At 48.9% G+C, this 12,803-nt stretch overlaps 3 protein-coding genes across 3 annotated transcripts, besides 5 other annotated features; all 3 read right to left on the bottom strand.

Annotated features, from left to right (window-relative positions):
• Nucleotides 1-19: 19 nt before the first annotated feature.
• Nucleotides 20-65: a microsatellite.
• A 1,736-nt stretch (nt 66-1,801) lies between these two features.
• PVX_087905 (hypothetical protein, conserved) lies at nt 1,802-2,779 on the bottom strand (the record flags this gene model as incomplete). The annotated part of the gene is made up of 1 exon (XM_001613392.1): nt 1,802-2,779. One exon carries the CDS (start codon nt 2,777-2,779, stop codon nt 1,802-1,804), a length of 978 nt encoding a protein of 325 aa, XP_001613442.1.
• Nucleotides 2,780-3,549: 770 nt separating this feature from the next.
• On the bottom strand, nt 3,550-8,023 carry PVX_087900 (hypothetical protein, conserved; the record flags this gene model as incomplete). Its single annotated transcript, XM_001613391.1, has 2 exons — nt 3,550-6,576; nt 6,826-8,023. The coding sequence occupies 2 exons, from the start codon at nt 8,021-8,023 to the stop codon at nt 3,941-3,943; spliced, it is 3,834 nt and encodes a 1,277-aa protein (XP_001613441.1). The 3' UTR covers nt 3,550-3,940.
• Nucleotides 5,378-5,421: a microsatellite.
• Nucleotides 7,903-7,929: a microsatellite.
• A 1,027-nt stretch (nt 8,024-9,050) lies between the features above and the next one.
• Nucleotides 9,051-9,072: a microsatellite.
• A 1,262-nt stretch (nt 9,073-10,334) lies between these two features.
• Nucleotides 10,335-12,332, bottom strand: PVX_087895 (AAA family ATPase, putative; the record flags this gene model as incomplete). The annotated part of the gene is made up of 1 exon (XM_001613390.1): nt 10,335-12,332. The coding sequence occupies one exon, from the start codon at nt 12,330-12,332 to the stop codon at nt 10,335-10,337; it is 1,998 nt and encodes a 665-aa protein (XP_001613440.1).
• Nucleotides 11,769-11,899: a microsatellite.
• Nucleotides 12,333-12,803: the final 471 nt, after the last annotated feature.

Below are 12,803 nucleotides of genomic sequence, written 5' to 3'. Positions count from 1 at the left end.
GCGCGCACGCATGCTATGCACGTACCTACGGACGTACCACATGCGCACGCCGGGGGGGGTGGGGTCAACATCAACGCAGAAATGGACTGCGCGCAGTTCACGCAGTTTTACGCCGATTGAGGCATACAAAAGGGGGAAGTGCAAAATGGCGAAGCTCATCAGCAGGGAAAGCACAAACGTGTACGCTGCACGTTGCTGTGTAGGTTAGCTTATGCCGCCTTGCGTTTGTGTAGGACCATTTGGGGGAAAATGAGAAAGGGCCAATTTTGCTTCGCTTTGTTGTGCTTTGCTTCGCTTTGTCGCTCCTTGTTGCACTTCCCTGTGCATTACTGCGTGTCATCCCGTTCCATTTTATTTTTTTTTTTTTCCCCTTTCGCAATGTTGGTGGAGCTTCTCTGTGGAAAGGGCGCCAGGCAAGGACCAGCACATTCTTCCCTCGTCCATGGGTAGCGGCGTAGCGGCGTAGCAGTAGTGGTGCCGCGCCGGACGCCAATATTTGCCGCCCCGATGGGAGAAGCGCGCACGAAAATGTATGCCGTACACCCCGCGCGCACTTGCTCATGTGCATGTAGGCGGAGAAACGCACTCAAGTGGCGACTCCCGTCGGGGAGGCAATTAACCTGCCCACTGTCGTGCCTGTACCCCTCCTATATGCACAAAGAAATATGCAGCCCGGGCGCCCCCCCCCCCCCCCAAATGTACACATAACGTTAAGTGCGCTGAGAAAGAAACAAATGGGCGCGATGTTGTGATGAGACTTCACCTCCCCTTCGGAGGCATTTCCATTTACGCCCATTCAAGTGCTACCTGTGAGGGAGGTGCGGCGAATTGACTTCTACTTCTCGACGCACCGACATGCGAAATTGCAAAAGTGGTTTAAAAAAAGTCCCAAACCGTGCACAAAGGAGTGTAGCACATTTGAAGGCGCAACAATTGTTGCCTCCGCTCAACCGTTACGTGAGGGAGCTACCAACACAGCTGAGGAGGGAACATCACCAAGAAAAGGCGCAGCTTATGTGCATGTCCCCTCGTGGTACGTGCGACCCCCCATCGTGACAAAGGCAGCCACAGTAAAAAAGCGTGCATGTTTGTATGGATCGTACGACCCATTTGCTACGCGCCGTTCGGTTGGTCCCAGTCGGAGGTATCCCCCCGCGGACAGGCCGCTTCCCCCCAAAGGAGTTCCTACCCACGTGAGATGTGGTGTACCTGTCCGCCACGCAAACTTAACAGAGTGGAAAAAAAAAAAAAAAAAAAAAAAAAAAAAAGAAAAAGAAAAAAAAACGAATTAAGCGTTTCCCATGTGCGATGCGTACACGTGAATCCTTACGGAGGAAAAAAAAAAAAAGAATTGCCTTAATACCTCCCTTTTAAACAATCGCACACGTAAAATTTTACAATTTAGAGCAAAAACAACTTCGCGGCAAATATAAGCGCAACTGTAAAAAAAAAATTTGTTGCAAAAAGTGCTCATATTTTGCCTTAACTTTCGTCGCAACTACTTCACCTCGCCAGGTTGAGCAGCGGCACGATTGCATCCGAAGCTGCGTGTCCAGACTACCCCCTTTGGCCCACTTCCACACGTTGGGAAACGGGAAACAAAGTTTAACAGCGAAGAGTGGGTACGATCGAACAGATAAATGACCGAGCAGAAGGAACACCACCCTATGTGTGGTGGAGCAGACAAATAGGTTGCACAGGAAGGGGGTGCAAACATGTGGCCCCTCGTGTTAGTGCCCAATTGGGGTGACGCTCACGCTTCAGTTGGCTCACACTTCAGTTGGCTCACTCTTCAGTCGGCTCACCCGTGCGGCCGCTTACCCCCCGCCTTGCGCCGCTTCAATTCCTCAAAGTATGCCTCGGCGAGCTCCTTCGGCACGTGCACATTTTCGTGGTAGTTCTTCCCCCCCCTCGGCAGGCCCCCCAGCTTATTGGCAGCCACGGCAGCAAACACAGGCATCGTTGTCCCGTGAGCCCCCTCATTCATAATTTTATTTCTAAGGGTGGCATCAAACGCGGCAATGTTCTGTACTAAGTTACGATACCTATCGCTCTGTTTCTTACATTCCACGAGGAGGTAATTATAAATCCAAACGTCGGGGCTTTGGTAATTATCCACTGCTTTGATTAGTCCGTTCGGGAAAGTGACTTCATCGAGTCCGTTCTTCCGGTCATTAATAAAGCTGTTGAGGCTCATCAGGCTCTTTTCGTATTTGTACATTTCCTTGGTGAGCTTCCGGCAGATTCGGGAGTTTTTACTTTCCTTGCTGGGCTCGCGGCTGTGCTCCCGGCTGTATTCACCGCTGCGCTCCCGGCTGTACTCGCGGCTGTTATCATTGCTGTGCGTGCGGCTATCCTCTCTGCTGTGGTCGCGACTTCCCTCGTTGCTATTCTCCCGACTGTGCGTGACACTGTTGCTGTCGCTGACGTGGTTGTTCTTGTCCTCGCAAATGCAGGCTATTCTGGTCAGCTTCGAAATGATGGACGTGATTCTCTCCTCCAGGCGGTCTCTCCTGTGCTTCTTGCGCCCTTTGCAACTATCCCCGTCTCGTTCGTGCATCGGCTCGCTCGCCTCCCCTTCGTCTCCTCTCCCAGCTGACCCAGCTGACCCACCTGACCCATCTGACTCATCTGACCCATCTTTTGCATGACCACTCCTCCTCTTCATGTCGCTCGATTTGGCGGGCTTCCCCTTTTCACTCTCCACCGCTTGGTCCTTATTTTCCGCCTCATTTCCGAGGTGAATTCTTAACTTTATTCTCCCCTTGCTTTCGCTCATTTTGGGGCTTCAATTTGGGCGCATTCGGGGGGCTATCAAACGGAGGGAGACGCAGGGGGGACATGGGAGTGCTCAGGAGGAGAACATCTCCACACTTGTGCATCCAAATGGGGGAGGTACGCTCACCCACGTTCCTTTTCAAACTTTCGTGTGGGCTCTCTCTTTCTCGCTCCTAAGAGCGCACCCTCCATTGGGCGACCCCTTTGCTTCACAGAGCGATTGCGAAATGGTGCCTCCCTAATTGGGATGGTCAAGCTGGCTGCCCTGAGGTGACGAGTGTATCTTTTTTTTTCCCCCTATTATTCTCCTTTTGCCCCTTCTTCTGCTCCTTTCTCCTCCTCCTTTCTGTGACAGCTTAGGAACGGCTAGGCAACTTCGCGCAAGATGACTCACAACGGCAAATCTCGTCGCGAGGGGAACTGACCGACCATACACTCACCGATGTAGTTTTTTAAAAAATGAATCGAACGGTTGGCATTCATTCGGATGGCATCAATTGGGCGGCGTTTATACATCAGGTGTACCTGTGGTGACTTCCCCCCTGGTGGAACTTCCCCTTTTCGATGATCGCGAAACAATTCGGCGGTGCATATCTCCCACTTGGCAGAAAAACGTTTTTCACGCCAGTCGGGTGGGCATCCCCATGTGCCGTTATGGCGCCACGCCTCCCAACCGGCTGACTTAAATTTGCCGTGGGGAGGAGGAAATCAGCCTGTTAATTCTTCAAAAAGGGGAATAAAATAAGGTGCCCTTTTTTTTTTTTTTTTTTTATAAAAAGGGGGGGTGAGAAGAACACCCAAGCGGGGAACATATTTGGCCCCTCCTTTCAGGTGTGCCGCCAAACTTCCGTAGAGAGGTGAGTTCACCACTTTACTTCTACACGTCAGTTGTGTTGACGTGAATGTCAAAAAAAGGTAATGCATTGGGGGGAGGGTTTTTTAAAAAGCGTGCGGCGAGCTGCGCGTAGGGTGTGCGCAATGTCTGTCCGAGGGGGGGCAGCCAAATGTAGAAAATGACCGGAGGGGCGACAACCCCACGCGCACAAAAAAAAGCAAAAAAAAAAAAATCAAAAGGAAAGGCAAAAAAGCAAACGCAAAAGGGGGCCAAAAAAAGGCTAGTAAAACCAAATGAGGGGGAGTACCAAAAAAGAAACCCTAGAAACTACGGCGCGGACAGCCTCTTGTAGAGGGAGATCACCTGGCACATCTGCTTCTCCCAGTAACTCATCTTGCTTAGCGACTTCATGGAAAGGTCAATCAAGCTAATGCGGTAAAATATCTTCTTACCCCTGCGAGGCACATAGGCACTCTCCACCACCTTTTGAAATTGCCGATTATCCTCTCTGCTGCATCGTTCCTTTTCCCTTCGGAGATGGGTACTTCTCAGCGGATAAGCATAAGAGGTGAACCGTTTCGTAGGAATATACTTTTTGTTCTTCCTTTTGGTATGCAGTCGTGTGGGGGGGCCACTGTGCTGATCCCCCTCGGCTTCATCCCCCACCTGGTGGTCCACACCATTCGCATACGTCACGTTTGACACTCTGCGTGATGGTCGGCTTCTACCCCTTCGCTTCACAATCAGTGGCTTAAACCGATTGACTTCCAACCGCTGCAGCACTTCCGCATCGTCGTACCTGTTGTCTTCCCTCGCGTAGATGTTAAAAATGGTGCTGTTATCACACAGGGTCCTACTTATTAAAAAGCGGCAAACGAAGAAGATCATATTTTTGTAAATCCTCAGGGCCTTCTTCGGGATGTCCCTCTTGCGTTTCACTGCAATTGTGCTGCCGTTCAATTTGGATTTCAAGGGCTCGCTAGTTAGATAGTTAAAGTGGTCCGTGTTTGCCAACGTTCGGCTGCTTAACATATTTCCAATGAGCTTCCTCCTGTGCACCCTCCTTCTCAAGCGGGGCTTATACATGGGTGTGTATTTTTTGCCGTACTGCTTCACATTGCGGTAGAGCCCGTAATACAATTTACGTGTGCGATTTTTCATTTCGCTTCGGACGTAACTCAGCTCTGATTGGGAGAACCTGCTCACTGTGCCTATGGCGTCGATGAGGAGTTCGTTGCCCAGGATGAAGTGCGTGTTTTGTAGGTACGTGAAGCCGCCACGTTTGGGCGTGCCCCTCCGGTTAGTTACCCGGTTTTTTGTTACGTCATCCCCCTCCTCACCGGTACTTAACACGCAGTGGGAGAGACGCCTGACCCGCTTAACGTCAATGAAACGGGACAAGTGCCTGTTCCTCGCAATGTAGCTGTTCTTCCTCTCCGGGGAGGTGAAATTCTCCAAACTTGCACGGTAGTAGGGGAAGCTAGAAAAAATGTCTTCACTTTTTTTTAAAAAAAATAACCTCTCAAATGTTTTGATCAATAGTAGCATGCACTGTACAATTTGAACTTGCCCCGCACTGAAGCAGTGGAAGTAAAGGAGTTTGTAAAATAAAAATTTCTCCTTTTCTATGATGTTGGTCAGTATGACTAGTCTTTCCCTTTTCTCCCTTATCTGTGGGATGCATCTCTCCCTGTGTAATTCATTTTTACGAAAGAGGATGTAGTTTATCAGGTGGGTACTTCCCCCATCCCGCTCTCTCAAATGGGAAATGTTCCCTATTTCGAAGAAGCCCTCATATTTTGCTGTGTAATTCCAGAGCGCCTTTTTCACTCTACCCTGCAGATGAGCAATCGTTCTGCTGACCCGCTCTTCGTAGCCTTTTTCTCTGCATATAACTTTCACCTCCTTTAGTAGCCCTGCGAGGAGGTACTGGCACCGCTGGAAGTGCAGCTTCACCGTCAGGTTAAACTGGTTCGTAATAAACCAGTTGTAGTAAAAATTTGTCTTCACCTTCCGATCGTAGAGGTAGACAAAATCGTTTTTAACCCTATGAATGAAATTTTCTTCAACTTCAACTTCAACCCTGCTGCGTATTTCGCTCCACGTTTTTTTTTGGACACCCAATTTTTGCCTGAACATGGTCAGGTAATCCTCCTGCAACTTCTTCAACATACTGCTATACGTGTCACGCATTTCGTTGTAGTGCTCCCTCAGCTGGGTGAATCTCACCTTCAACAGTTTTTTCCACTTCGTCTTGTCGGTTTGAGCCCCCTTAAGGAGGAGGAGTAAATCCCTTTTCCACTCCCCAAAGGGGGGCTTTTTATCACTTGGCACGGTAGAGGCGGTGGTGTAGTTTCGCGGCTGATTGGCATGGGGGTGAGCACTGCCAGGGGAGAATCCCCCCGCGTGCTCCTCACACTCTGCCAGATTGACCTTCCAAAGGGGGTTGTCCTTTCCTTTAATCCGCAAGAACGCACTGTCGTGGAGGTACCTTGGGACTACTACGGCGCATCGCTCGCAAATGATATGCGCCGCCTTCCTCAGCAGGGCGACCAAATTGAGGTAGTAAATATGCTTATACATGTCCAATATGGCGACCAATTTTTTGAGGCACATGCAGTAGTCCCCCTTCTTCAGACTCAACAGGACCCTTCGCAGGTCCTGGCACGCGCACGGAAGGGCGTACTTGAAGAAGAAGTTGTTGCTGAAAATGTAGTTCCGGTAGGCGTAGTTGGCGTAGGGGCGACCCCAATGTGAGCGGCTTCCGTGGGGCCATTTCGATGGCGGCCGCCTCTCATGGGTGGAGTTCGCCAACAAACCGCAACTCCCCCCCTCCAGGATGGCGCCTGAACCAACCCTATGGCAGTAGTCCAAAATGTTGTACCTGCTGGCGTGCCTCCACGACATGTTCATTTGTATCTGATTCAGTTGGTTTATGCAGTCGTTCGTCGTGGTTTCTCCCTCTGGAGGAGGCCCTTCCGTGTGTGCTGTGTGTGCTGTGTGTGCTGTGTGTGCTGTGTGTGCTGTATGAGCTGCATGTTCCGCGTGGGGCCCACTTTTGCCGCGCCGCTGACTGCTCAGGTGGGCCAAGTAAAGCTTCCCCTGGGGGGAAGGACCCCCAGGGAACGGACCAAGCGGGCCAATCGAACCGTTGAAAAAGAAACGCCCAAAGTGGCCCACCGAGTGGAGCGCCGTGTCCAACCTCCTCCTACCATTCACGTACAGGCGGACATTATTGCTATTGGATAGGAAGACCGAATTTAAATTTTTAAATATCTCCCAATAATTCAGTTGAAAAAAATTGCTTGGCACGTAGAGGGACAACTGCTTTGAGTGGCTGTCTCTCTGTTTTATTAACTGCTGTATGTTGTATCGGTCCAACATGTCACCGTAGTCCTCCATTCCGCACTTCAGCTTCAGTTCGACGCTTACGTATTGATCTGCGAAATTTATGTTTGGCCTGACTTCAGGCGCGTCTCCCAGTGTGGCACCTTCTGGAAGGCCCAAGTGCGACTCCCCTGTGCTTACATGGCCACCGCTTGGAACCAAAAAGGAGGGAATGGCAAATAAATTCTCCTCCACATACCCTATGCGACTTTTCCGCGACTTGTTACGATAAATAAAATTATGTGAATCGTAAATTGCCTTAAATATTACCTTGCCTGTGCAGGTGATTTTTTTTTTTTTTTTTTTCAACCGTTCAAAATGTTTTAACCGTTTGATGTACATCTCAAAGCAGTGTAACACCTGCGGGAAAATAACTTTATAATTAATTTGCTTCAAATAGGAAACGATATACTTTTTCAGGTGATACAATTTTTTCTCATCAGTTGCGTTTTTAATAAATGCCTTCATGTCTCTCCAAATGTCCTGCACAATGTGGTCAGAATTTTCCTTCATATAGGCGACAAATTTGTTGTAATTTTTGAGCAAGTACATCCTAATTTTTTCCATCCCATCAAATAGGAAGTAGTTGGCTCGAGTGATAACTCTACCAGCCAACGTGTTGCCACGTGTGTACCACTTTAGTGAGTCCCCCACAAAGTCACTAAATTGAGAATCAAAAACGACAAAATTGTTATGAACAAGCAAGTTTTTTTCAAAGATTTTCACCTTCCTGTAGCAGATTTTATTTAGCCAATAATACTGCAGAGTGATGTTTACATTTTTCACTTCACTGTCCTTCACAACTTTGATCACCGAGTTTTTTAGAAATAGGTAGCTGTAGAAGTGGATGTGTCTCAAGATGTGGAAGTACGCGTCTGGCGAGAGGCTCCCTTTCAAGGGGGTCCCTCCCGCCTTGCCTGCCCCCCTGCTGTCGTTCAAACGCGTTCTGCTCTTCGCCCCGCCTGACTGTTTCAGCACTATCATTTTGTTCCCCTCCCCGATGATTTCCAGCGTGCCCTCCATTGCGTCGCGCAGTTTGACCTATCGGGAGGGGGGCGTAAAGAGCAACGCGGAACGCGGAACGAGCCCTTTTTATCACCTCCACCGGGGGGTAAAGGCACCAAATGAAGTGCTTCTCCTTGTTCTACTGCTTCTTCGCGACGGCTGCGCGGGGAGGGAGGCACGAATGTAACCCACCGGTTGCACCGCGAAGGAGTGGTCGGGTCAGTCCCCTTGGGCCTCCCTTTATCGATGTCACTCTTCCGCAAGGATACGCTTCGCCCGGTCAGCTAAACAAGTGCACACCTCCTTTTACCTCCTCCTTCCCACGCTGCGTTATTTTACTCCTTCGGTGTTCTTCCACTTGGAATGCCCCTCCCTGTTCTTCTCACAGGGGAGATACGCATCGAGTGACGTCTTCCTGGTTAAGGCTGGACGGGGAGATAACCCACTCGACTTGGAAAATCAGTTCCTCGTTTATTCACCAGCCAGGAGCAAATGCTAGACGGAGGTATCTTCTATCACTGCGTGTAAGTGGCAGTAGTGCATACACGTGTGGGTGGGCAGCGCACTGTAGCGAAGGGAACCCACCGAGGCAGCCTCTCACGCTGGCACATTTGGGTGCGTCCCCGTTTGTTCTCCTCTGTGAAGAAGCCCCCTGGTGGAAACACTTATTGTGTGCACTTATGAGGATGGTTTTGTGTGTACGTCCACGCGCACAGATGCCCCTGCGCATGGCTAGAAAACGCGCAGGTTCCCGCACACACCATTAAAGAATGCAATGCATTGCTCATACGAAACAAAATGGGAGAATTTAAAATAAAAAGTTTCTTCGCTGCGCAGGTAAACTTCACACGCGAGTCGTTAAAAGGGACAAGCGGAGGAGGCAGGAGAAGAACTCCCCGGTTCGGAAAAAAAAAATGGCTTTCCTTACGCAGCGCTTTTAAATTGCGTACACTGGTTGGCGCGTGGAAGAGGGGCGCAAAAAAGGACTAACAAGCGGGGGTAGCAAAACGGACCAGTGGCAGAAAAAAAATGCAAAAAAAAAAGAGTGTACCGCTTTAGGGTAGCCCTCTTGCAGCCATATATCACCAAATCAGGATGTACTTAAACCCTTTGGTGAAAAAAAAAAAAAAAAAAAAAAAAAAACTCGAAATAAGGATTTATAAATTGCTAATAAGCATCAATGGAGTTCATTCTTTAGAGAAACTTGGCAATTCTAAAATGAACAAGTTGAGATGCATTTTTTTTTTTATGTCCTTTTTGCCATGCTGCCTTTTCATCAAACTGAAAAAAAAAAAAAAAAAAATCTGCTGCGTTTTTTTGCTCCCCTGTTCTTTCGCTTAGCTTCTTTCGCTCGATCGCTCTCTTTTCTTTTTTTTTTTTTTTTGGCTCGCTTGCCAACCTATCTTAGAACAACAAAGAAACGATTCCGTTGTAACAATCCCGCTCAGCACCAGTCGGCCGATTACACAAAAGTTGGCATAAAAAAAGGAAAGTCTTCAAAATGAGAGGAAGTTGGTGTAGATTAGTTCGACCACCGGGTAGGAGCGAACGCGTTGCTCCCCCCAAGCGAAGCAGCGGCGAAAGCGGCGGCAGCAGATAAAAAAAAAAAATTAGCATAACGTTAAATGTAAGGTGAAGCGCAACGCGAAACATAATGCCGACCTGAAGGACGGTTTGCCCCCCCCAAAGCTGCAACAGGTTTCTTTTTTCCTGCGTGATTAGAACAAGTGCTCTACATTTTAAGCGCTGAGGAAGGGGGGCCGAAGGGGGGGTTCGCTCTCGGTAGCCCCTTACAAGCGGCACTCTCACAAGAAGCACTCTCACGCGCAGCCATTTTGTTAACTGCGTAAAAATGCACATAAACGTATCTACCTTAGGTGTACAATTCCGATGGAATAAGTTTTTTTTTTTTTTTTTTGTTCCTTTTGCATCTCCGCACTGGTTGCACTTATCACGCGGTTCACGCAGGGCATACGCTCACATGGGCACTACGCGCCACGTGCTGCGTGACCACTTCCCGCTGCTTCGGCAGACGCACAGCTTTGCTGCGTATGCGTGCGTTAAGTAAAATGCAACGGTAGGCGAGCGGGGGAGAAGCCACGTCTGCTAGGTGCCGCTATCGCAGAAAGGGATATCCCACGGGGGTGTACATGGACGCATGGGAGGGCCTTCCACCGGCGTGGATGTGTTAGCCAAGGCGGGGCGCACCACCAAATTTTGCAACTCGGATTGGCGGCAAAGGTACGCCACAACACCGGGTTGGTAAAAAAAAAAAAAAAAAAAAAATACGACAAAATGGGAAATATTTCCGCTCCCCTGACCCCTCCCCTCAATGCTGCATCCCCACCTTGGTCTTCACCTGAGGCGAATTTTCCTCCTTCGAATCATCCCCACTGAGCCCCGCCACCGACCTCGCCATGGATGCCGCCACCGTGCTGGGCTGCCCCGCCAGATTGGACCCCACATTTGCACCCACGCCCAGGCCCATATCGGGTTTGGAGTTCTCCCCGGAGTTTGTGCCCGCGTTGGAATCCCCCTCTTTGGTGGCACCGGGGGATATTCCACTGGCGGATCCCCTCGGGATGGGAGCAGCGACGTGCTGCCTGCTGGTCTGCATCTCCCCGCGAGTTTCAAACGAATTGCTCAAATTCCAACTGACAATTAAATCGATGAGGTCTTTCGAAACTACCTTAGAATTGCTACCAAACACGCAGTTCTGTATGTTGAGACAAAGCTTAGAAATTTGTCTCCCCGATAAACCAACGAGACGACTAGCCAGCACATCTAAGTACAGATCGTCTATAGAAGCGTCCACAACGATGTTGTATTTCTTCAGAGGGAAAACGTATTTATTAAAATAAAGAGAAAGCATTTTCCTAATTTCGTTAATTTTGGGGAAATCAAAAATGTACTGCTCATCAATTCGATCGATGACAGCAGGGTCCAGGATCTCCCTACAGTTGGTAGCTAAAATGATGCAAAATTTTTTGGATTCCGTTCCTGTATGGTAGAGGAAAGTAGCCAAGGCGTTTCGAAGGCTCTCCGAAAAATGAGCCGACGATTCATTTCTCCCTCTTCTGAGAAACGCTTCAGCTTCATCAAAAAAAATAACGCATTTTTTATTTTTCCTTCTTTTTATAAAATCAAAAATTTTGTTCAATTCTACCGAGGCATGCACACCCAAGGCGCTCACATCACCTCCGTTAATTATTATGTAATCGAAATTGCTAAAATGGGATAACGTTTTGGCAAAGAGAGTTTTCCCCGTGCCTGGAGGGCCATGCAGCAGAATATTCTTCAAATAAAGGTCATACCTTTTCGAATTTGTTAAGCTATTAATTGACCAGCTGAGCTTCTCCTGCAGCTCTTCATTTAAGACAATGTTGGTGAAGAAGTTACTCTCCTTTGGGCTTCTTCTTTGTAAAATATTTTTCATCAGAAGAAGGTTCTTTTTCAAATTAAAAAGGTCAAAAAATTTGTTAATATGCCATAGGGATGTCTCTCTTATAAGTTTTGGCTTCCCCAGTTTCGTTTCTACATAGGAGCGTATCAACCTGGTGGTATGCTTCGTGGTGTATATCCCCACAGAGGTGAGGGTAACTACAAGGACAAATCGATAGAGCCTCTCCCGGTCATTTAAAAATAAAAACATAGAATTGTTAAACTGTTCGAAATATTTACCTATACTTTCCAATTTTGTTTTCCTCTCCTCATCTGCTTTCATTCTTAACGTTTTCAAATGAATGTCCAGATTTTTTCTTTCTCTTTCTATGAGTCCTTTATTTTCTTCTTGTATTTTTGCCTTCATGTTTTCTCTTTCAAGAGATTTTTCTTCTCTTATCTGTTTCATTTTTAAGTTAAGTAGCTCCAGTTCGTTTCTCTTTCGAATGTTTTCTTGCCTCAAATATTGCTCATGCTGATTTTTCAGCCATTCTTCATTTTGCTTCTGCTGATCTAGGAGCTTTTTTTGGTACGCTTCTGCTTCGAGTCTGGTTTTGTACTCGGCTGTGATTCTCTCCTGCTCCTGCTGGTAGTTGATGGTTTTTCTCTTCTCCTCATTTTCTATCCTCATTTTGTTGCTCAGGTACTGCGCCTTCTGTAGCGACAGCTCCTCCATTTGCTTTTCATACTCCTTTTGCTTGGTCAGCTCCTGCAGCTTGATCAGCTCGAATGCCTTCTTCGAGTTGGACGACTGGTCCAGCTCCTTCAGCGCCTTCGCTCCCCTCTCCAGCGCCGTGGGGTCAAAGTTCCCCGTGATGTGCTCCCCCCCCTTCTCCTCCCCCGCGACCGGCGCCGCCATCTTCTTCGAGATGTTCGGGAAGTTCATCCTGGGGGGGGAGCGGCAAAGCGGTAAAGCGCCGAGGTGACGAAGCGGCGAGGCGGTGACGCGGTGTGGCGACTGCGGGTGCTTCTTAACCACACGTGGGGAGGCAGAATAGACCCTTTTTGCCACCCCGATGCAGGAGTTGCGCTTCCTCAACTTCTCCTACCAGCGGCTGCCTCTCCTCTGCTCCCCTCCTCCTCTCAAAGCATAACTGGTTCGCCCCAGTTGTGTCCTCTCGAGCTGGGCCGCGATCACCTGCGCACCACATTCACGTGTACATCTCCGGCACGGGGTGCGGACGCGTTTAAGGGGGTCAAGTTCGCGTCAAACGGTGTAAGGGGGGCCACGTCTTGCTCTCACGCGTACATCGCTGCATGCATACGTACCGGTGCGGCTACGCGTGGGGGGATGGCCTATGCTTCCTCTTTAAGACTCCCTAAGCGCATAACTTTTTTTTTTTTCGTGCCTCCCCTG

This window comes from Plasmodium vivax, chromosome 1 (genome assembly GCF_000002415.2).
Source record: "Plasmodium vivax chromosome 1, whole genome shotgun sequence".
NCBI classification, from domain to species: domain Eukaryota; phylum Apicomplexa; class Aconoidasida; order Haemosporida; family Plasmodiidae; genus Plasmodium; species Plasmodium vivax.
The sequence above is the reverse complement of the archived record's forward strand: the minus strand, read 5'-3'. Positions and strand labels throughout refer to the sequence as shown.